The sequence below is a fragment of the Nanorana parkeri genome, unplaced genomic scaffold (genome assembly GCF_000935625.1).
Source record: "Nanorana parkeri isolate BGI_ZX_2015 unplaced genomic scaffold, ASM93562v1 scaffold841, whole genome shotgun sequence".
Taxonomy (NCBI): domain Eukaryota; kingdom Metazoa; phylum Chordata; class Amphibia; order Anura; family Dicroglossidae; genus Nanorana; species Nanorana parkeri.
Genome location: NW_017307109.1, coordinates 262199 through 287727, shown reverse-complemented (window position 1 = coordinate 287727; position 25529 = coordinate 262199). Strand labels below are relative to the sequence as shown.

At 40.9% G+C, this 25529-nt stretch overlaps 1 protein-coding gene across 1 annotated transcript in view; it reads left to right on the top strand.

Moving 5' to 3' along the window:
• Positions 1-25529, top strand: part of GPC3 (glypican 3) — a 365721-nt gene that overhangs the window by 216782 nt on the left and 123410 nt on the right. Inside the window, exon 6 of the mRNA XM_018565397.1 lies at positions 1151-1271. Within this exon, the coding sequence (XP_018420899.1) occupies positions 1151-1271 (121 nt within the window). The remainder of the gene's footprint in view (positions 1-1150; positions 1272-25529) is intronic.

Sequence of the window (25529 nt, the reverse complement as noted above, 5' to 3'; positions counted from 1 at the left end):
CGTCTCCTCAGGCAGCGATTTACTTAGGGACAGCCCTGGCACTAATGTTAGGAACGCAATACTTCTGGTAGCCAGAGACCGTGATCATTAATAGTAAATGGTAGATACCTGACTATCATTCCCTCTCATACCTAAACATTCCCATATACATTAGATTGTTATCCAGCCAATCTGTCGGTTTTCTATGGGCTACCTGCAGACCGTCTCCACTAAAGGCTTCACAAGAGCATTAGTGATCAGACAGGCTAGAAATCCGTGTTTGTCAACTATTTTTTTTTCCCCTTTACAAGCAAAGGCTTGAGGTGTCTGCAGTAGTCTTCTTCTCCCCTCTGAAAGTGGAACAGTAATTTATAATTTATGGATACTTACCTTGGACCAGCTTGGCTCAACATAAGTATCCATATGTGACCTCTGGAGGGCCACTGGGAATGCTGAAAATCTCTGTAGTAGTCTGCCCCACATACAGTCAGCACTGGTCTCTTCTTGCTGCTCATTGAATACAGGTAGTCCCTTGCTCAGCACCTCCGCCATACAGACAACATCTTGCATTTTTCTCCATGAATACAAGGTGTTTTCTAATTCAGCAAGGTGAAGAGGAGGGGCATGTGACGTCATCATCTCCACCTTGTCTAATAAGTAAATGCCTTATATTCGTTGGAAACTATACAAGGTGTTCTCTGAATGGTGGCAATGCCGAGAGAGCAATTCCCTATGCTCGGTGTGCAGAGGAGAAGTCGCTGGAGCCGCAAGCGAAAGAGACCAGCTATTACTGTATGTAGCATGGACTACTGTAGTGATTTTAGAATCACCAGGGGCCCTCTGCATATCAGATATTGATACTTACATTGCTAGACCAATGTAGTATACATAATAGATAATTTCTGGAGTTTATCTTTAACTGCAAATGCAACAGCAATGAAGGTTCATGCTCAGGGGTGCGCTGGAAGACAGGTACCCAAGGTTGGTCAGACCATCATACAGCCTTATAGTGTCTATGGTACAGCTTTTGAAATCTGACATACAAAAGTAGCATAGTCTCAGTACAGGAACAGAAATGTTTTTTCTTTAACCTTGCCTGTGGAATTTCCTTAGCTGGCAGCACTAAGCAGATCAATCCTAACACCTTTGTGATCTGTCAATATTCTTTCAGGTTCAATCCTCACACTGTGAAAAATGGCTTAAAGGTTCAAACGAGCCACCAAGAAGGGAAAGCCAGGAGTACTGAACCCGTAATTAACCAGATCATTGATAAATTGAATCACGTCAATCAGGTAGGTGAAAAGAAAACACACAGCTGCTTAACTGAATATTAAACAGTCAATAGAGTGTCAGATTGGGAATTTAAGAGCATTCATTTTCTTTGCTTGCATATATGTGTAAGAGAATTCCTGGAGATGGAGGATTGTCTTTTTGTTTTTATAGGATTTTATCGTAAACTTGTGTAACATTCAGATGGCTTTACACCGGCCTTTGAAGTATGGAAACAAGTTTTGTTGTTTGTGGAGAGAATATTTCATATTAAAGGAGGTTGGGTTTTTTACTGGATGGTCTACATGGGGTACATGCACATTTGAGGGATATGACAGCGCTTGTCTATGTAATAATTTAATAAAATATGGTTGGATAGCCACATGGTAGAGCTTTATCTACCATCATCTCCCGTGTTGCAAGCTGAAATCTGCTCATCTATGGGCACCTTTATATTTCATCTTATTTGCAAAAAAAAGTCACCAGTTAAAAAAACGGAACTAAAGTAGGCATTGGGCATTGATGAAAATCATGTAAAACATTTGCATTCTTGGACAAACAGCAGACATGGCGGTAGTTTTTGAATTACTATATCAGTGGAAAATGATAATCTATTGTGAAAGAGCCAATTTAATCAGTGAGGTTCAGGAATGTGTGCTGGCAGTTGACCACATAGTTTCAAAGAAGAAGGCACAGCTGATCTGAATTGGGAACAGGCTGGGGGCTGTTTTTCTATGAATGTGCATGTCAATGTCATTGTAGTAAGGAGATAAGAAGGGTCTTTTGGTTACCTTACATCCAAGCTACAATAAATGCCTTTGGCCAGCTTGACTCATGATTCCTTCATCTTCTTTGTGGCACTATTTATTAGTACAACTCACTACCTCCTGGAATGGGTTACTTCCCACAAATCTAGAATATCCATGTGATTGAACAGACTTTCCCTCATCTTCAATGATAAGGTACTAATTATTTGTGTAGCACTTCTGTCCCTTTGCTGAATTACACAAGAAGCAGTGGTGAATTCCGATGCTACAGAGGACTGACAGATGTGTTCCCTTATTTTTGAGAGACCGCTTCAAGTCTATGGTAAAGCCACATTTTTCTGCTGCTTTCTCTATAATGTCAACACATTTTATTGGCAAGAGTGTTGCTGACTTGGTGGCCACTGCAAATTGAAGATGTTAAGATATTGCCACCATATTACTAAAGATATGAAAAGCAGGTTGACAATGCAGCCTGCTGAAATGATAGCTTTGGGTGAAATTAAGAGACCTGTTGGGATAGGACTATGGCACGTGTAATTTTTCTCTATTTGATAAGTCACTGAGCTGGAATAAATGTGTGTAGCAGGGGTCAGGGCACAGTAGTAATGCAGGGATGAGGATGACAGCCGTGGAGTTTACAACTTCCAGAATAAGCAATGGGAGCGTGCATATTGGTTATCCTGACAGCTTTGCTTTAAAATATGCAGTGTTTTTCTTGGCGAGGACTAAAAAAAAAAAAAAAAAAACCTTTTAAAATGTTACATGATTTCCTTTGTTATAAAAAAAAGCATGTTGTTTACTCAATAGCTGAAATTTATACACACAATGTGAATGATTTATTGATTATTGGACAAGGTTTCTATCAGACAAAGTGAGCTAAAAGGCAGGTAACTCGCACTGCTATGCATTAATCGCACAGTTCCATATGATTAACACCTATGGTGCGGGAGGTGCGTTGTGCTGCCATTCATTTAAATGGCACCCCAAACGCACCTCCAGCTGCATTGTGCAAAGCTTTGCAGCGCAGTCAAGTGCATTGTTGCCGGAGGTGCGTTTGGGGTGCCATTCAAATAAATGGCAGTGCAATGCACCTCCCGCACTATATCGGTAGGTTCATTTTGCAGTAGCATGTGTTAATCGCTCGGAACCATGCAATTAACGCATTGCACTGGTTTGAATCAGCCCTGAGGGCCTGCTGGGTGCTAGCGGTGTGAATAACGCTTTACATTATTACACCAGGCACTGCTGCACAAGTCACTGTCTACCTTTTTTTTTTTTTACTGACGGTGTACAAGTGTCCACTCCATTCAACAGTCTCTGCACAGCAGTGCAGTGTGCTGCTGTGCACTGGCTTCCGGTGCCATCCAGTGTAATGCGGAAAAATGCAGCATGTCTTTATTTTTTATATCTAAAACTATTATAGTATATCTTTAAGCTATAAGATATCATGTATCCACCTTTTATCCACATAACCTCCCCTCCCCCCAATTTGCTCATAGTTTGAGAAGCCATTCCTATGTACTGTATCTCTAAACTTGTCCTTTGCGTGCCTGTGACACCCCCCCCCCCTTCCTCCCCCTGCCAAAATTCAGAGATATGGACTTGTTACAAACATTTTATTTTAAAGCCAGGTCTGAAAGAAAAATTACAAGGTTATCTACTGGTTCCAAACCAGGAAGGCTGAATAGTAATTGTTTGCTTTTAAGTCTATGAGTTTACAAAATACAAATATTTTGTAGTAAAAAAAATACTAATTTGTAGTAGAACTGCAAACGTTTCCTCCCTGCAAATCAGTAATACGTAGCTGGAGCAATTAAACTAGTAAAACCACATGCCACTGGAGAGATCCCTGCAGTTACGATCCTTTCCTTTTGTGGCATTGGAGGCTCAATGGTATTTTTGTGAATGATGTGTATTAGCAGGTATCTGGCAATTCTCTTCTGCTGCATGAGCTGTGCGGCTCTGCTGAATCTAGATCTGGAATTTAAAGCTTAACCTACATTGTTCTCTTGTGAGTTAGAGGTCACTCATTGGTTGTTGACCCTCTCACACAAATGGAATCTGAATAGAATGAGTAATTACAAGGGGATTCCATTCTTGGACTGTTTATGATAAATGTAAAAAAATAAAGGGTAACACACATTTCCTCAGCTTTGTGTCTTAATGATGATGTCCATCAGCTATGTTCTAGAATTAGGCACAGATCTAATGCGGCCTCTTATGTGGTAATTCTGCTTGATTTCACCCTCTGTTCAATTACAGTTTATAAGGGTTTGGGTCATTTTTATTGTTTTAGGTTTTTACGTTTTTAAACCAACGTTTTAAGTTTGTTTTTTTTCTATAGGTATACCATCTTTGTATTAGAAATAACATTTCATGCATGTTGTATCCATGACAAAGGATTCCAAGAACATACTTGATACACTCCTACTTTAGTCTTGCTTTGTCTGATTAAACCTCAGGCAGAGCTGTCTGATAAATAAAAATAGTGCTTGCCGTATTTTTGCAGGTCGCACTGGACCGGAACGCAGGCACATTAGTGCCTGTGTTCCAGGTGCGGGCAACCGCACTGCAGGCAGGGGGCGTTGCTGCGGTGCCATTGACTTCAATGCACCAACAAGCCCCCTCCCGCCCCTGATTGCAGGGAGCTGGCCGGCTTGCATTTCAGAGGCCGAACGCTCTGGAACACAACCTTTTGTGGTGTGAACTGGCCCTCATCAGAGGCAACTGGAGTGGAGATATGCTACAAACTTCTCAGTTATATTCTACTATCTGCAGAACAGTCAATATCTGGGAACGTTCTAATAGAAAATACGAAGCTCAGTAAAGGTATAGAAAAACAAACAAACCTGTATAATTTTCCAAAAGTTAAAAGACTGCTTAAAAAAAACTTTAATCCCTAAAATTCACTAAAACATTGCAGAGTGTATTCAAAAATGGAATTAATAGAAACCACACTGCAAAATTAAACTAGTGAGAAAATTATAGGACAGCTCCATTGGCACATTGTGTATAGACACAATGCAAAAGACTAGTTGCAAATGACCCAACAATTTCTATGCTATTACATTTACCGTTTTCTTTTGATTGTCAAGTTGTTTTATATGTTACAAACATTACATATGTAAAATATATTTAACTGTTTTATTATACAGTACAAGTCAAGCAAATTTGCAGATATAATTTTTCCCCTGTTGTCTTTCACCTGTTCACGTTCCCTTTTCTGCACAGCTGCGCCACCTCAAAGAATCTTCACATCCATTACACTTCCGGGTGTTGGATGCCTGAATCCGCCGCCTGACTTTTTGGTTTCTCCTGTTGATCCCATTGTCTCTACAGGACACAGTTGTTATATAGGGGTTGGTGGGAGGAACTGTTGTGTAACGGTATCAGCCAAATGATCAGACCAGTGGTGATGTAAAATTTCTACTTAACTTAACAATGAAAACATAAACATAATGTACAACATAAATTGTACAGGGGATCATATGAACAGTGGATTGCAATACAGAGCATTAATATCAACAATAAGGGAAACAGGCTTGGGAGAACATATGAAAACGATTTCTACAGCAGTTCTGCAAATGGCCACTAGATGGCAGCAGAGCATTCTGAGACCAGTTTACTGAGAGAATACAGAGCTAAAAAATCTCACGTGCCCAAGATAGGGATTGACCAGCACTCAATAATGAAGGTCACGTCTTTCTGCCTTGAAGAAGGGACCCTGCACGGCCCCGAAACATCGGTTCTTTTGGATTTCTGTGATGGTCTTGTCCAATAAAAGGGACATATTCATCTTCATTATTGAGTGCTGGTGATCTCCTGCTTTTCTTGACTGCACGGCGCCATCTGTGATCAAACATCACTGCGAACACCATTTTTGCTTATTTGACTGCTGTGAGGTGTGCGGAGGGCCCCTCCAACGACTTACAAGATAGGGATTTATCACACTATATAAATTCTAACCTATATAACAATGCTAATATTAACTGAGGCTATGCATCTCATATTCTATGCCCCTATTGGGGCGGCACAAGGAGGTTCTGGTGGCTGTAGATAGGGCCACCTATCTCTCTGAGCACAGGATGTCTCTCTGGGAGGAGCTGGCATTTATATCCCCTGGGCGTGTCCAGGAGCTCAATGGAAGCTGGGAGCCCAGAGGATTCTTTTTATGCATCAAATGTTTACAAAACAAATGTGGGTGTGTATATGTATAAATGTGTAAATATACATTTATTTTTAATGAATGAAAACCATGGTAGCTGCCCTGTAAAGGGTTGTGTTTTTGTCCATTGTGTATGTACATGGTTTTGTACATACACAATGTTTCCTTGTTGCACACCGCACTCCCATGTTGTTATTTTACCATACCCAGAATCCTCTGCTCTTCATTGAATAGCACATAAGGAAGGCTGGTGTGTCAGCCATCAGAAAAACAGATGTAGGTACAGCAATAGTAAATGATTAATCCCCCATCCCCCCCAAAGAACTTGTTAAACACCAGCTCATTCAGAAATCCGTCCACTGTCTGCAGGGTTTGTTTGGCTCATTAAACATTTCCATTGTCAGAAGTTTCTTTTTGAAGTACTTTGAAGCTTAGTGGCTGCTTTAACAAAAATCTGAAAAACAAATGCCATTTATGAAACGAGGACATGGATTAGCTTCACATGGCTGCGGAGAACCTATTGTCAATGGCCAGATATTGTCTGTATGCTTTTGCCATTAGGTCTGGGTTAGCAGTGATTATCTAGTGGGCAAAATAAGCATTGTCGAAGCTGCAAGAAAGGAGAAAAACATATTTTATTGTAAACATTTTCAAATGTGGGAAGGTTGTGATGGCAAGCCCATCTGGTCTCTGGAGCTTAGTCTGTAACAGATTTGGACATGCATGATTATTTCATGTTGACTAATCCATACCTATCCTATAGACAATGCCTGCACACAATATCGGGCATACATGTGTCCAATGAGACTATTTTTTTTTAAATACAGAACACTTAATATGAGAGATGATATCTGTCTAATTTGGCCATTAAGGGCCATATCTGTACTGGGTTTTGGTACAGTAGACCTGAAGTGGCTTACTCTGCCCAGTAATTGGTACCGGATCCACATGGTAAACTATAATTTTAAAAAAAAGAAAGTCATGTATTTCCAGTGCTCTACTGGTTGTCTAATTGTAAAACAATTTTTCAGTGTGTTTGATATCATACCTCACTGTTTACATTTTTTTACGCAAATCATCAGATTTTGGGAATCTGTTGCATGTTTTTTGACTAGGCATCCTGCTAGTAACTGCACTTCCTGGTGTAGGCTGACAACACTAAGCCACTGCTTCACAATGAGCAGCAATGTTGTCAGCCTGAGGTGTGAGCTCCTTCATTTGGCTGCCTATCTGAAGACTTGATGGACAGCCCAATGGAAAGCAGGCACACAGCAGGCTGACAAGCCTATGTCTAGGCTGAGCGACAGCAACTAATCACAAACATCTGTGATTCTGGCTGTAGGAATCCAGAACAGGTTCTAATAGCAGGTGTTAAGGGGGCCTAAAGCCTTGTTCACACCAAGCGCGCAGCAGGTGCAGAGCAGAGCAGTTGCAGACCGGATCAAAACTGTGTCCAATGTCTTCCAATGGTATTTTTTGCTCCAGTTACATCCAGAGCAGGTGAAAAAACTGCAGCAAGCCCTATTTTACCTGCTCTGGAACACATGCAAATGCATCAAAAAACGCATGCAAATGCCTGAAACGCACTGAAAGCCCATGTTAAACTTAAAAAAAAATGTTATTTTTTTACCAAAAACGGCCCGGAATGCATCAAAAAAGCGGCACGATCCACTGCACTGCGTGTGCAGCAACCTGATCAGATCTGCTCTGCATTTGGTGTGAACAAGGCCTTAGTCTGCTTGAAGTTGAACACCAGGCAAAAAAATATATTTTCTAAATACCAGAGGTATGTGTGTTGTTGGTTAAATTTAGGTGACCTTTGTGCATTTCCTCATCTTTTGTGTGGAAATCCAGCATGAAACAAACCCCTGTCTGTTTGGAGCTGCTGTCACCTCATGCAGGGTGTCTATATCTGCCACCTCCTGTAGTTTTCTGCAGGCAGCCTGTAGTGGGTGGACCTGCTGGTCCCCTTCCCACAGCTCTGCTCTGTGCAGGCTACATGCTGCCCAGAAATTATGTCACTGCTATTTTTACAAGATATTATATAGGTTTGCAAAGGCATTTAGTGGACACAAAGTGAATTTATATCATTTTTGACTATTTGAACTATATAGTTAAATGAAAGTCTTTATGCTCAGAGTTCAGCTTTAACTGAACTTTGTGTATTTCACAACATCAAGGTAATCAAAACCTTGTTCAATCTTTTACTTGGTTTTCTTAGTACAGTACCCCCATAAATCTTAACTTTTCATCTGAAGCACGCAAGTCACTGAAGAGAAAATGTTGTTATAGGGAGAAGGTTTGTATTTTCTACACAAAGGTATGGATTTAATATGAGAGCAGATGAGTATTATTACTTCCTTTCTTTAACAAGATAACTTAAATATTTGATTTTATCATCACTTACGAAGGATGAGTATATCTAGCATAGTTAGGCCGTGGTTTATGAGTATGTAGACTGTCTTCTACTTATTTATCACCTACACCAAATGCAACTTTTTAAAGGGAAAACATCTCTAAAGCTAGCCATAGTGTAGTACACTTCCTTGCTGTCTCTCCTCACTCTCTCCCTTGGCTGTCTCTCCTATCTCTTTTCCCTGGCTGGCTCTCCTCTCTCTCCTGGCTGTCTCTCCTCTCTCTTTCTCCTGGCTGTCTCTCCTTGCTCATCCTTCTGGCTGTTTCTCCTCGCTTTTTCTCCTAGCTGTCTCTCCTCACTCTCTCCCCTGGCCTGTCTCTCGCTCTCTCCCCTGGCCTGTCTCTCTCTCTCACTCCTAGCTTTCTCTTGTTCTCTCTTATGGCTTTCTTTCCTTGCTCTCCTCACTCTTTTCTGGCTGTCTCTCCTTGCTGATCCTCTCATCCTCCCTTAGCTGTCTCTCCTCTTTCTCTCTTCTGGTTTTCTCTCCTCGCTTTCTCCCCTGGTTGTCTCTCCCTCTCTTTCTCCTGGCTTTCTCCCCTGCGATCTCTCTCCTGGCTTTCTCCCCTGCGCTCTCTCTCCTGGCTTTCTCTCCTCACTCTTTTCTGGCTGTCTCTACCCGCTCATCCTTTCATCCTCCTGGCTGTCTTTCCTGGCTGTCTCTCCTCTTTTCTCTCTTCTGGCTTTCTCTGTTCGCTATCTCTCCTGGCTGTCTCTTCTCACTCTCTTTTTGGTTGTCTCCCCTTGCTCCCTTTTCAGGCTGTCTCTCCCTGCTCATCCTCCTGGCTGTCTTTCCTCGCTCTGCCTCTCCTAGCTCATCCTCCTGGCTGTCTCTTCTGACTCTCTCTCTGCTGTCTCTCTCCCCTGACTGTCTCTCCTTGCTCTCTCTGGTATATTTATAGGGATGCACTGATACCGGTTTTTCGGTATCGAGTACGAGTAGCGATATTTTATTTTTGGCCCTCGCCAATACCGATACTGGTGCTGTGTGCCCTGATTATCAGGAATCCAGATGGTGGATCATGACCCACTGCCCAGCTTTCTGATTGCCTAGGATGCTGGTGTTTTATCAAAAAAGTACACCAGCTTCACTTCCCGAGGCTGCCTGACTTACTGACCAATCAGGAAGCCGGGCGACGGGTCATGAGGTGCTGCCCGGCTTCCTGATTGGTCAGAAAGCCAGGCTGCCTAGCACCAAGTGCAGCTTGCTTCCTAGCTAATCAGGAAGCCAGGCGGCATGTCATGACCCGCCTCCCGTCTTCCTGATTGGCTGGGAGGCCTGTGCATCCATGTATATTTTCCAAGAAAAATTGCCACGCGCCGCTAGAGTGTTTTGGGTTTCACTAGAAGAAAAGGTGGCTAGAAGAAAAATCCTATTTCCCTCCCTCTCCCGTAGTTGCCAATCCCACTTTTCACTTGTGTGTCCCTGGGGAGTTGCGTCCCAGGGACACACAAGTGAAGCGTTGCGTTCAGCGAGTCAGCGCCAATAATGCAGATTCATTATTTAAAGCCACATACTGAAAAGAGATGCCCTGTGAAGTCCTTTGGAGGTACACCCCGCCTGACTTCCTGCGTGGTAGTGTTTATTTATCTTAGCGCGGCTCCTCTCCAGCTCTGGATTGACGAGGTAAATAATTGGGAAAGCTCTAACACAGATCTGGGGGGGGTATTTGAGGCTACAGCTGCCGCAGAACTCCCCAAAAACTGGAGGAGCGGGAGGAGAGCTGCGGCAGCTGTAGGGGAAGAGTGAAGACGTCTAATGCTGTATATCTGTGTGTAGACTAGTGGAAACTCCATCTCTCTCAGCTTCTGTAAAAAAATATAATAAAGTTTAGTTTTATTACCAGTAATGATTTTGTCTTTATATACTGTTCCAGGTGCCCAGTATTGTGTAGATGTATTGTTATAGAACAGTACTGTGTTATTGCATTGTTTATTAATGCGCTCTGTGTTCTGTACTACTGAGCTCTGTATTCTTTACTACTGAGCTCTTCGTTCTTTTCTACTGAACTGTGCATTATTTACTACTGAACTCTGCTCTCTTTACTGCGGAACTGTGCATTCTTTAGTACTGGGCTCTGTGTTCTTTACTTCTGAGCTCTGTGTTCTTTACTGCTGTGCGCTGCATTATTTACTACATTAGTCCAGCTCAGCCCAATGTAAGTATGCTTATGATATGCCTGGTTGGCCCACAGGAAGCCTATAAAGTACTCTAGTAGATATTCTCTGATTGAATGAGGGGTTGTGACATCAGAGAATGCCTTGTATTGTGTTCTCTGAATGTGAGGAGTATGTAGTTTCAGAGCAGCGGGGAAGCCGCTCAGCTCAGCGCACCACACAGGACCCAGAAGATTGCTGTAAAGTGCTTGTTAGCTTCGGCTGCTACAACGCTTTACAAGACCGCATGGAGTGACCAGATATATCATATACATACATACATACATACATACATACATACATTGAGCAAAGCTGTAAGTATGCATAATACTTTATATGAGGAGTTCAGCATTCAGCTTAAATTATGAATGCCAGGAATAACCTCCTTGCTTTGGTGCTTATGATGAGCATATGGTGTAACAGAAGTTCAGTCATATGCTTACTGAGTATAGCAGCCAACATCTATGGGACCCACAAGATGCATGTGCCTCACGAGTTACTTTTGAAGATTATGAAGAATGAATTACAGTATCATGCTAAACCTTTTGCTTGCTTTGCATGATTACAATGCAATTGTTAGGAACCATCACAAAAACAAGGACACCACACCCCTGGATTCAATATATACCAACAAAAACAAAATGGGGCTTTCAAGGTGACTACTGAGGAATACAGGGGAATAGATCCAAAAAAATGTAAATTGATTCATATATATAGTAAAATTCACTTTTAATACAATTGATTCATAGTCTACATATAAATACATAAAAAACAGCATATCCATTCATCTGAGTAAAAACAATGGTAGATGTATATAACCTCCCTGGAGCCCGTATAGAAAACATGATTATAAATTCATATACTAGTCAATAATTTCATTATATTCATGTCTTAATACATAATTTTGTATAAATCAAAAATTCAGCCATGATTCTGTGCTTTCTCCAGACTTTGCATGATTACAACTTTTAGGGTAATTAATAAGATTTTGTCATGCAGAAACTATTATTTCTTTAATATCGCATAGCTTGATTATCATCAGGAGCACTTTAATCCTTGTTTATGTTCACAAATATTTTTTGGACAACTTTAATAAATATATATTTTCCCTGCAATGCCAGACTATTAAAGGTTTTGTCTCTGTCCAATTTATATGGCATACAGGAAGCTGGCTGCTAGGTGGTGCTGTTGCTCTGAAGTCTGTGTTAGTGTAATTTGAAACTGGCACTGTCTTCTAACCTGTTATGTAGACTGACTTAAGGGAGGATTTTGTGGTTAATAGCCAAGAATTTCCTTTGAAAGCAGGTGAAAAAACAGCCTACATTCCAGCATTTTTTCATAAGCTACTGGAAATGATTTTCTAGTCTCAGAGCTCTGGGTATTTTATTGGCTATTAATCAGTGCATATTCATTGTTGGAGCTGTGTTTTGAAAGGTAATGCAGATAAAACTGCTATCCTGAATATTAACGGCGAGCATTATGTCACCACATTGTACTCTGACAAATCTTCTGGAATTAAACTGCCCTCTATCCTAGGCACACACGATGACTGCTTTGAAACCTGATTATTTTTATGAGCTGTATTTTTTAAGATGTTCTAACTATGCCAGCCACAATTGATTTAATTAGTTTGGTCTAACTCATTGCCTATAACAATTCACATGTGTTCAGCACATTAGCAGCTGCTGGAGACGTATAGGTACCGACATATCTTTTCATAAGCAGCACTGATATCTTTCAAATAATAAATTATACTTCAAAGTTGTGTTAATATGGTCAAGATGCTTTATTATCATTTATTATTCGCAGCACTTCCAGTCGGTAATTGTGTTACATTATGCCTCTGATAAGCAGCAGGATATAAAATATGTTTTTAAACTAGAGAAAGTTAATGAAAGGGGGCTGTTCATAAAGCAGCCAATGAAATTTGGCAAAATGAAAGCGTTTATGGTTACTGGTTTTTCTACTAGTTCATAAATGTTGGGAGGAAAAAAAATCAATGAAACCAGGAAAAAGTCAGTGAAATCAAAAATTGTAGGGCCATTTAAGAAAACAAGTTTTCCCCAAAAATATATATGCATCTCTCTCTCTCTCTCTCTCTCTATAGATAGATAGATAGATATATATATATAGATAAAAATATAGTAAACACCATATTGCCAATAGTATTGGGATGCCTGCCTTTACACGCTTATGAACGTTAATGACATCCCAGCCTTGGCCCGTAGGGTTCAATATTGAGTTGGACCACCCTTTGCCGCTATAACTGCTTCAACTCTTCTGGGAAGGCGTCCACAAGGTTTAGGAGTATGCCTATGGGAATGTTTGACCATTCTTCCAGAAGCGCATTTGTGAGGTCAGGTACTGATTTTTAGACGAGAAGGCCTGGCTCACAGTCTCCGCTCTAATTCATCCCAAATGTGTTCTAGCAGGTTGAGGTCAATGTGTTCAAGCCCTGAAAAACAACCCCACACCATAATCCCCCCTCCACCAAACTTTACACTTGGCACGATGCAGTCAGGTAAGTACCGTTCTCCTGGCAACCGCCAAACCCAGACATGTCCATCGGACTGCTAGACAGAGAAGCGTGATTCGTCACTCTAGAGAACACGTCTCCACTTCTCTCTAGTCCAGTGGCGGTGTGCTTTACACCACTGCATCTGGCATCTCCATGCACTGTTGTTGTGCCAATCTGAAGGCCACACGAAGTTTGGAGGTCTGTAGCTGCAGAAGGTCAGTCGTCTGCAGAAGGGCGACTTCTGCGCACTGTGCGCTTCAGCATGCGCTGACCCCACTCTGTCATTTTACGTGGCTTACCACTTCGTGGCTGAGTTGCTGTTGCTCCCATTTGCTTCCACTTTGGTGGGCACAAAGTTGGTGCAAATTATGATCGATTTTGCAAACTATCACTTGCGACATTCTGGTAATCTCATGTCATTGAGCAGCGATCCTTCGGTTCAAAACACAGAACAAGTAAACAGTAGGACTAGCTTATGGAAAATAGCATGTAAAAGGTCCCCTTGGTTGAATCTCAATTGGACAAAAGTCACAAATAATGGGGAGGGTGTCTATTTGTCTGTGAAATTATCACAATTTCAGAGGATTGGTGTTAGGAGATGTTCTACAGAATGGTCACTGCTAGAGAAATAGTCAAGAAAACATCCTGAAACTGAGAAAAACATCGAGACCAAAGTTTGTTTTCGAGCGTGAGCAGTTTTCACACATTAAACTGTTCAAAAAACATGCATGCATGTAGCATTTTTTCTGACTGCAACGGACCGGAACGCAGGCACTGATGTGCCACACGTTTCGGTGCGGGCGATCGCACTGCAGTCAAGGGGCGTGGCTGCGGTGCCATTAACTTCAATGCACCGCCATGTCCCTTCCTACCCCAAAACAAAGTGAGCTGGCCAGAATGCGATCCAGTATGTTGGGCCAATTGGTCAGGAACGCACTGGGGCTGGTGTTAACTAGCCCTTAGTGCAGTACAACACTTTTGGTTTTTAAATAGTGCGTTTTTCAATAGAGGTTTATACATCGGATCAAAGGAAGGGATAGCTCAGGAGGAATAATGGACAGAAAGATTTGATTTTGCAAAAGATGGGAAGTCCCTCTAAATGAGGGACAGTTGGGAGCGATGTCATACTGATGGGTCAATTCAATGATAATGCATTGGGGACAGGAAGAAGCAGGCAATCTTTAACACTACCAGGAAGTGAGTATTACCAGATCAGAATAGCCTATCATTTTGGCAGAGATGAGGCTCTAAAAGCTGCTGCAGGTGTCCTGATCACTTTTATGAAACCATATTATTATTATTAATATGATTTATTAAATTAAAGTGACATTAAACCCTCAGATTTTTTTACATAAACCAATACTGTAATGTGTGCCTTCGCACACATTACAGTATTGTTTTATGTTAAAACATAGGGTTTAATGTCACTTTAACATTCAAATACAGCGCACAATTTTCCTTCACATTCCTCTTTCACTGGCCTGATCTTATCATTCGGACATTTGATGTGTTTCTACGAGTTCCTGTACTTGGCTGATCACCATTACCCTATGTCCTGCATCACTGAATAAGCCTGTTTGTAGTACATGTTCTGCGATAAGATTCTGCAGCTAAGCAACAAAGATAATGGGGCACGGTGTACGTCCTTATGATTGAAGATTTGTTTGTTTGCCTGAAAATACCTTGTGTTCAATGTTGCATGCGTTCTGGAAAATATTTAATAAAAAACATTCCACAATAGGACCAGCAATTCCTTGCATTTTTTTGTAATCTGAGTAAGTCCAGCAAGGTAAAGTCATTATGCCTACAAAACAGCTTTCCACTGCAGTCAGTCTCATGGCAATTCAGTGCACATTTTACGTTTACAGTTCCATTAGGTAATCACTCTGCTCTGAGCTGGCCTGCTATCAAAGGAATCCATTGCAAACACTTTATATAATAAACTGTAATAAAATATTTTGTTTTATTAAGTGATGAATAGTGAGTAACTGGTAACATATGGAAAGGAAGGTACAGGAGTAATACACATTAGCAGAGGGGATCTTATTGCTGACGTATTGGTCGGTTATCGTTCTGTCAGTGTTTAGACAAGTTGAGAAATCATCTTTCTTTTGGTGTATACAATTAATGTGTATATTGGAAAGAATCTATACCCTCAGGCATTTCAAGTAACCATTGAAGGCACTGCCAGGATTGTTTGGGAGTAAATATGTCATTCCTTAGGTCTATTATAAAGCAATCGAGAAATCTGATTTAACTGTTAAGTCACTGGCAGTCCTTCATGCCTGATAATTTAAATACCACTTGATAAGAAGACACCATTTGCATATATGATCTGACTAGAATTGAGCTGTAGTCAGTATTTGCAGTTATTGATGTATCTGCTCATACAGGTCTGGGTTTATGCAATCTGGATCTAAAATTATGATTTTACCTGTAGCAAGCAAACAGAATTCCTTTGTCTTTTTCCCAGAGAATGAAAGATGAAATACAGCTTCCATGAGCCATAACAAATTTGATTTGAGTTTTCATAAATTAGCTGCAGTGGGGTTGATTTGCTAAAGGGTGGAGTGTGTTCATTTATCTAAGTGTATGTTCAATTAGCTTAGTGAATAAGGAGAAACTGTTCTTACTTTGAATGCCAATAATGTGCAAGGGAAATTTAAAAAAACAGGACTTTTTGCTTGTGCGTTTTTGGAAGATTGAAGTGAGCACAGCGCCATGTCATTCACTAAACATTCACCTCACATGATGAGCATGCTCTATTCCTTTTGCAAATCAATGATATTGTGTCCATATCCACGCCGAATGCAGGTGGAAAGGCTGAAGGGATTAAATGATTTGTGATGCCTTACATGAAGTGTACTAAATATAATACCCTTCCAATAAGCTGCCAGTGTGCTTCAAAATCACCTTTATAACCAAGTAACTTTAATGGACAGTATCCATTCTTCCAATTCCCCAGTCTGTAAAATCAGTTGAAAACTGATTTGTTGAAAGCGATAATGCATTCACTTTAACATTAATTTAGATTATTATACCTATACTTCAGCCTTTCTAAAAGCCATTTGCTGAAAAATACCTGTGCAGACAACTTCAGGAAGCTGCAGCTAAAATATGGAATCAATGATTTCCCCTTGCAAACAAAATGGGTCTGACACTGGTTTTTGGCACCCGCATATTTTAGTTTAGGTACACCTTAGTGCAAACTTCAAGGTTTTGGTTCACATGAATTAAGGATTAGTTTTAGACCAGGGCCATGGGTGCTAACAGTGTGATTAACATTTATTTTTGGTGCTGGTTTGGGCCAACTTCGGAAATTAAAGCTCTGAGTCTGTAACTGACTTTTGGGGGAAAATATATTTCTGGACCACCTACCCCTATACGTATACCATGACTAGATTGTCCCAGAGGTAAGGACCAGCCTACATAGACCTGGATATTGAGCAGCCAACATGGAAGGTGTGGTCAATTAAAGGGATTGATGTATGTATGCAATACTGTGGAATTTGCCAGCCAGGCTCTTATTATCAACACTCACTTAAGAGGGTATATAGAAACACTGGTACCTTCATACTTGGTGATGAATCTCTGGAGCACTTGGGATCCTCAGAAGCATGCATCCCACACATGGCAAACACAGGAGCAGGCAGATCAATTTCAGAAAGCATGGGAAGATGCACACTGAACTTGGTAATCATGGGAGCATGCAGTTCAGACTTGGGAATGAAAGGAGTATGCAGATCCCATTTGAGAAACACAAGAGCATGCAGTCCACACTTGGTAAACCCGGGAACCTGCAGACTGCACTTTGGAACCACACAACAGCTTTCAGTTCTGTTGTGCTGATGCTTCACAGAAGAATATTAACTGTACAGGCTCACTACTGGTCCTCGCAGAAACAATTGAGGCACAAGCAACTGGTATCACAAGCTGGACAATGTCTATTCCTGAAGTCTATGAATAAGCCCTTTGGTTAAACATGTTAGATTTGGAGGAGCCTGTGTTTGTTTACAGCATATTTTGACTTCGGGAATAAAACATTGTCCAGCTTGTGATACCAGTCGTTTCAGTGGCAATTGTTTCTGCGACAACCAGTTTTAAGTTGCAGCATGCTTTTCTTGTCTGCACCGTCAAGAGGGATGGTGCTGTGTGACCACAGGACAAGGAATATGAGTGGTGGTTGCATTGTGAGATTTGTACAGCCCCAGTGTTTGTAACTAAAATGTAAGCTTTGGTCTGGTGACAGGCCTAGTCAACCTCGGATCTAGCTCCTTTCCTTCATGTAGGGATACTCTCTCTATGATCTTTTGCACCTGAGGCAAGAACAGAAAATTGTGCCCCCCCAAACAGGTGTGTGATGTCACCCAACGCCACACATGCGTGGCATCATGTGACGTCATGCGCCCCCCGCCTCCAGGATGGTGCGCGCATGTGCAGAATGCACCGGTGGCCAAATCCGAAATAGCATAAACATTTGTTTTGTTTGACTAAACTAATTAAATGTCTTTTAGTTGAGGACACAGAGTCCATAATCTCTTTTTCTGCAGCCTCTGTTCTAAGTGAATCGAAAGCACTCAGTACAGAGGCTTCCCATTCATTCAGAGACTGGTAAATATGAATATTTACTATCATCCAGTTATGACTATGTAGAAGCCTCTGTACTAAGTGCTTATCCCCATTCAGAAATTCATGAATGAACTGGAAGTGATGTAAAGCACTCGCTGTTAATTCATAACTTGGGACACTTAGTAGTATTTGTCCCCAGTTATTTACAAACACTGGAGTGATCAGGTGATCATGGGGACGGCACAGCCTGCTGCTTCTCTTCGGATCCCAGCTGCTATACCCCACCTGTATGGACTGAGGCAGTGGGGATCTCAGGAGAAATGAAGCGCTGAAGCCGGCGGAGGGGGGTGGCGGAGGAGGTAGTGCTGTCACTCCAGGATGGCGGAGCAGTGAGGAGAGAGAGCCGTCGGCTGTAAGATCCTGGCCGAGTGACTTGCAGGGATCCAGAGAAGAAGCTGCAGGCTGTGCCGCCCCTCTTCTCCTTGCCGTGCTGAGCCGAGGTGGAGCTCTGTTGGCCGCCTGGTGCCCTTGTTGCCATGGCGCCCTGTGCTCGCCATGACAACAGGGGTGAGGGGGCGCAGCCAGGCCAGCCCTGGCTGCGCCCAAAAAGAGTGCCTCACTCGCCTCACCGATGCTGCAGCCTTGGTCCATGCCCCCAGCACCAGTCTTCCACACAAGGAATTTCACTGCTCTCACCAGAGTCTCCCTCTAGTCAGCTTGTGAATCAACTCGCCAACAATCACACAAAACTGAATATTGATTATAATAATGTTTTCCATTTAGTGATATAGATCTACATAACAAAATGTAATGTAATATAATTTTAAAAAATTATGTAGGTCCACTGTGGCCAGTCAAATGTGTTATGTCCAAAGGTATGTGAGTGTTAGAACTCCATGATCTTGGCCTATTAAAACAAATAGATACTTTGTGAGAGCACAGTCACAGAATATGGTAGCAGATGTTTTCTGTGTACCAGACCTACTAGGTATTTAGTATAGTGTTTCTCAACTATGTTATGTAATCTCTTTGTAGTGTCAGATATATGCCATGGACATGCTGCTGCATTTCAGATTTTTATCTATTAATCTATCTCTAAACAAACACCTCAGGTTTTCAAATCATAGATGATACAGATCGGAATGCTTTTCTTTTATTATTTGCAAAAATGAAAAGCAGTTATTTTTTTAGGTGATCCTGCCAGCCCCTTTAAACCAATAAAAGTCCTGCCAAGAGCAGGTACCACTAGGTGTCTACTATTATCTTTCTTAGTCAGAAACCCACTGTGTATTTATTTAAAAATGTCTGACTTCTGGGTTGACCCATACCAAGCAGCTGTTTCTTCTGTCCTGTTGGAGCACTTGGGTGGTCATGAAGGGCACTCTAATTAGACAGGGAGCTGGCAGATGGCGGGGACCTAGCCCACAGATCAGGAAAATTATGCCTAATAATAAAAGTAAAAATTAAATTACAAAGGCATACAGAGAGGGGTTTTCTGGCTAAATAAGCAAAGCATTATAGCATAAACCTTGTGGTATCTACTCTCCAAATGGTTGGCAGCTTTTTTCAAAGTAACAGAAGTACTCAATGTACCTGACAACAGTAGCCTTGGGGGTGCCTGGTGCTGGTTGAGAAATTGTGCCCTAGGTGGCTCTAGGGCGCAATAGTACTACTGTAGTCATGGAAAGTAAAACTAAAGCTTTCTTACATCTCTGTTTTCCCAAACATTAGCATGGCTACACACATTGTTATTATAATTGGCCTTCTTTTCAGAAAAATCTTCATAAATAGACCTCCCTAAAGCAATATTTCACTAAGTCAATTAATCAACAGGCCCTTTACGAAAGGCTAGAACATTGCTTTGGAATTTAATAGAAGCTTTTCCTGAATTGCGTGTAAGTTCTTGTGTAAATCTATGACCTTTGGACATTTTGTCAAACTCCTCCGTTGAGAAGTCATGTATTTGTTTTAGATTTTACACTGTAATTCTTTGGTATGAGAGTATACTTGGAAGTAGCTAGATCTGTTTTCATGCAGCCTTTCATTTTACAGTGGTCCCATACTTTTGAAATAATTGAGTTCCATTGCCATTGTTGTATGCAGCTGTGGCATGTTGCTTGAAGGATATAGGATTTCATCATGTGTAATTCTGATGATAAACAGTACAGTGAAAGAGGCTTTTTTTTAGCCTTGGCATTCCCAGTTCTGTACTTCGATGCACAGGGGTCAAAAGAAAGGAGTTGGCTAAGGACCAACAATTTGTTCGATTGTATTTAGGGGAAATGTATATATGAAATGGATAGCTTGTAGCATTTACAAATCATTACTGTACTGACAGCCTGTAGCAACAATGTGGGTCATTTACTGACTTAGCTGCAGAAGTTCACCTGTGTTGTAAACCATCACAATTGATCAAACGTTAGATGTGATTTGAGTTGTGCGACTGAGGTTTCTGCTTTTTACTGAGATTTGTTTTAAGGAATAGTAGGACCTCGCCACTTAAATACTCATTCACCTTTATAACATGTTGTGCCTGTAATGTATTTTGTCAGTTTTATTTAATTCCCCCCTAATTCTTCACTTTACTCTGTCCTACCGAAGGCCAGCTTTATAATTCCTGCCCCCCTCCTAGATCAGTCACCTGGTGAGCCCTAGTATCACACCACTTAGATCAGACATTGTAGCCACAACTAGAACTAACAACTAGAAAAATGTACTTCTACTGGATGAATGAAACATAAACAGTAAATTACTGCACTGGCTAAAATGAAGAAACTATACAACAATAGACATGCCAAGATGTCTTCTTGCCATGTCCTACCATCTGTGTATGTCGAGATTTTTGAACAGTTTCTCAGTCACAGTAGAAAAGTGCATTTGGGGAGACGCATCAAACCTGGGGTAGAAAATCAATTGCAGTTCCTTTTCAGTTTGCAGTGAGCCCATGTCTACTATACTGCACAAAATTAAAGTGTAAAACTGGCCATACATTGGTACATTTCCAAACAAACATTCGTACCAAAAATTATTTCTGGACCATTCGATATTGACTTCAGAGACTTCACGAATGTCATCCGAAATTTTATTTGATTTTCATTTTGACTTAACATTCAATTTTGGAATGAATGGAGTTTCCCGAATGAAAACCACATTCACTGTTAGAATTTTGTTAGTTCGAGACAAATTTTCCATCCTGCTCCTTTTAACCTTTTTCATCACCACAGTCGAAATTGTTCATCAGTTTCACCCCATCAACTATTAGAAAGTCGAATGAAAATTCTGAAAACAAATGTTCTCAAACAAAAGTCTACTGGTGTATGGCCAGCAAGTGTAGACAGACAGGTGGAGTGTTGTACCTTGCAGACTTTGGCCTGGAATATGGGGCTCTCATACTGAGAACATCTAAAGGTATGTTGCAAAAAAACAGTGCCTGCATTGCAATGCTGTATCCTCTTGGGGTACTTTAAATCAAAACTTAGTAAATCGGATGAAGCTGTGTTTACTTTAAAGTGTATATTAAACCAAATAAAAAAATTAATATATTGCAGCTTACCAGTTCTTAAATGTGGTGGCTGCATTAGTTTTCTTTGTTTGTCTTTTTTTTACTATATTTTCACCTGGTGATCCGGACAGTAAGTCTGTTATTTTTCAACTTCCTGGAACAAACCAAATGGTCCAATAAAAGTGGAAGTTGGAAATTTTAGACAAACCATTTAACATAGTGTTAATCTAGTGTTAAAAGTTTTCCTCCTTGTTTTTATCAGCTGCATATTTTCAGTGACAAAAACTAAATGAAAACTAATTAAAAACTAAGAGCCCTTCTTCCCCCAAGGTTTTATATAACTGGGTGAATAAAATTCTTTCAATTTTGACTCTACAAGTTGCAATATATTACTTTTTAGTTTTTTGGTTTAGATACCCTTCAGTTTTCAAAGTGAATGTTAATTTTGCTAAGTGAACAACCTCTACTCATTTAGTAAATCAACCAATTGTTTTAATAATGGCTCCTTGTTTCGAAAACAAAACCAAGATTTTTTTCTCATATTGTTTTCTCTAATTGAAAATTTAGCTTCTGGAAGTAATATTCATAATGTGTTTTGTATTTTTGGTCTTGGTAAAGTCTTTTGTGTTTTTATGAACTGTTGTTTTTCTCAACTCCAGGAAATTTAATGCAGCTTGTTCACTCATAGAACTGAATGTTCTTAGAAGTCTCATGACTCTTCCAGTTTGTGATCTCTGTTTTCGTCATGAAACAGCCTAAATGGCTCAATAAGCATTGACAAAATTCTCTAAATAACTTTTGGCTTTAGAAAAGATGAAGAATGAAACAAATTTAGAGCAAATTCTAAGAATCATTATATCATTCTGTCATGTGTCATCTGTAGTAAAAAAAAGGCTCTATGCTTGAATGATCTTTTGATCTAGAACAGTATTTCTTAAACCCAGATTAGGTTGTAAACATGTTCAAGACAGGTCACCAATTGACTGGCAGGTGAAGAGAAATGGTACTAGTTGGAAATGTCTACTACTAAAAGAAATTATAACTAAGATTTTGTTTCTCTTGGCTTTACTTAAGCTTACAGAAATGGGGAAGAGCACTCACAATGTGTTCTATGTAGGAAAGCTATCAAATGTTACAAGCTAAAAAAGCTATAATCGTACAAAACCTCCATACAACAATGGGTTATACTGTCACCTTGAGGTGATTTGGATAATGGCAAAACTAAAAAAGTACCGGAAGAATTTGAAAGGACTGCCCTAGTATATCCCTTCCCACTTCCAGCCAGCCCCAGTTTTTTTTGCTAGTGTCCTTAGGTGATAGACATCTCTCTACTGAGAGGAGCATACCACCTTCTGTAGATTTTTTTCTTTTTGTTAAGGTTCTGCTGCTCCATAATATCTGTGGTTCTATTTCTGCTGCTTTCTGGATCAGCTGACTCCTCAGCTGAGCCTTGCGGGAGCATAACTGGGCCCAGCCTTGAATAAGATTCAGGATCCCCCTGTGGACATCAGCACAGTGTCAAAGCCATAGATGGGAGCACTGGTAATTTTTTAGATTCTGCACCTTTTCTGACATCTCTCTGTCGCACACCTGTGCAGCTTCCATTTCTCAGGACTCAATGCACATGCGTGCCTCACTGCAGTACATCACAGTGTTCCTTGGACATCTCCTGGGCTTCAGCTGCCTACTGGCACAGAAAACTTACCCCTTTCTATTTCACAGTGGTTGAAGGTTGAAAGTGCTCCTTGGGCAACATTCTGTACTGCATATGGCAGATTGTAGATGCAGGGGTGGTGGGTCAGGGTGCTTTGCCGCCTCACACTCAACTAATGGCTCTGGGAAGCGTCTGTAGTCCTCCTACAGGTCCTGGTTCTCTCTGCTCTGACCCATATCAGCAGTCTGAGTTTCTCCTTTCCTCAGAGACCACCATTGCATCCTTGGACACATACCCCTCCTCTTGCCTGTCTAGAGAGAATTCTTTAATGACTATGGCTGACTTTATGGGAAGTCTGCAGGGGTCACAGGCCGGCATCCTCAACCACCCCTCCAGAGTTTGTCCACCATGCTCCCTGAGGAAGATGACACCTCTTGTGCCAAGAGCTTCCCTGTGCACTTGGTCTTAGAACCTGTTTTGAATGGTGACTGGCTTCACCCCCCAAAAAATGCCTTATAAACACTTTGCTTAGCAATACCCTCTTGAGAAGGGTTTCCTTAAGAAATGGGCTGTTCCTGCCATAGACCAGGCCATTTCCTGCCTCAACAAAACCCTTACTCTTCCTGTTGAGGATGTTCCTGTTTTCAAAAACCTGGTAGAGTGTGTTATGCTGTGGGCACACATCTCCAATTTTCTGTCCTTTTCTTTGGTCTGCCCAAAGCATCTCGGTCCTAGTTATGCTATATTCGCAAATAATCCAGATAGTGGGTTACCTAGATTATCGTCTTAAGGATCAGTCAGTCAGTCTGGCTTCTGGTGCAGACTCTGCAGAGATTCAGATGGGTCCTCAATTTCCAGAAATCAGTGTTGAGTCCAACTCATCAGTTGAAATATCTGGGCCTGATTTTGGACAGGACCATGTCCACTGTCTTTATTCCCCAAAAACTTGTGTCTCTCTGCTTACCAGTCCAGGTCCAGGGTTTTGTGGTTTGATGTTGCCCTCTTTTAAGGCCGTACTGCATGCCCAGTTTCACTTCAGACCATGGCACCTCAACATTCTGACTGCATGGGACAAACAGACTCAGTCTTTGGTTTACTCCATGCACCTGACCAGCTTGGCAAGACTCTCACATGGTGGACTACCAGTCCGTTGCTGGAGTCAGGCAAATCCTGACTCCCAATTTTATGGATGGTTCTTACATCGGATGTCAGACTGTTGTGCTGGGGAGGGATCCTGAATACCCTCTTGGTTTAGGGGACTTGGTGGTTGGAGGAAACATTGCCATCCATCAACATCCAGGGAAATCTGCTGTTTGATATGAAAAGAGATTTTTTTTGTTTTATTTACCTGTCAAAAGCTTTTCTTGGAGTACAGTACTGGACACAGGACCCTCAATAAGATCTCCCTGTTGATTGAAGACTGTTTATCTGTGATCTGAAGATTCAGGTCCAATGCCTCACTTCTACTCCATTCACCTCAAGGTGGCAGTATATCCCATGGTTAAGACTTGGATCCTGTGTCCTGTACTGTACTCCTAGAATAGGATTTTACAGGCAAGTCAAAAATCCTTTTTTTTCTACAATATACCCACAGTATGAAAACAACTCCAATGAATTTTTCAATAACCAGGCAGAAATTTACAAAAATAAAGTGTTTAGACTTTGGAAGGATAAGTCGTTTGAGGCAAAATTATCTTGCAAAACAGTAGTTGTCACGAGATAGCATCATACCACTATTTTAGGCAACATTGTTCTGTAATGGTCTTCATGTGCTGTCCCAGTATGGTAACTAGTTTCTTATTTCTGTTAAAAAGTTTAAAAACTCTTGATCTAGAAGAAACTGAAAATCCTTACTCTATATTTGATCTGACAGATATAGATGAATTCTCTTTTGCTGCTATTACTAGATTACCATAACCTGCTTGCCAGTATTACATGGTGAAATGCAGGGTAATTTGCATTTGCCTTCAATTAAACATAGCCACACCCATCTGCTTGCATATTTTCTACAGGACTCATGTAAGAAAGGAGTGCTAACACAAGTTTCTTGTTATCCCTAGCATCCAGTTTCCCACAGTTATTTCAGCAGTGCAGAGTTAAAAAGTAATATAGGACTCTGGTTGGCTTCCACAAACCACATGTGTAGTGATATTAACTACAAAAGTTTGTATTTTTCCATTAAATGGTGGTAAAGATGATTTAATTCTTAATACCGGCTATATTATATGTTAAGAACCATGTATACAGTGCAGTAATAAAAGTAATAGGGCACTATAAAAAGTGAGAAAAATCTGTATATATTTCCAGTGTCTTATATTTCATTAAAATGTTACACATACAGTAACCTAGAAGAGCAAAGTAAAAAGAAAAGTGCTAAATATTTAGCCATCCTGTTTCTGTCTCGTTAAATGACTTATGCTGGCCAAGGCCGTAAACTGCTTGTACAGCCTCCGTCAGTCCTCATCACGGTACAGCAATTGCATTTATATTTGGGTTTCATTAGCCCCCTACAGCATGTGGAAGGATACCAGAGTCA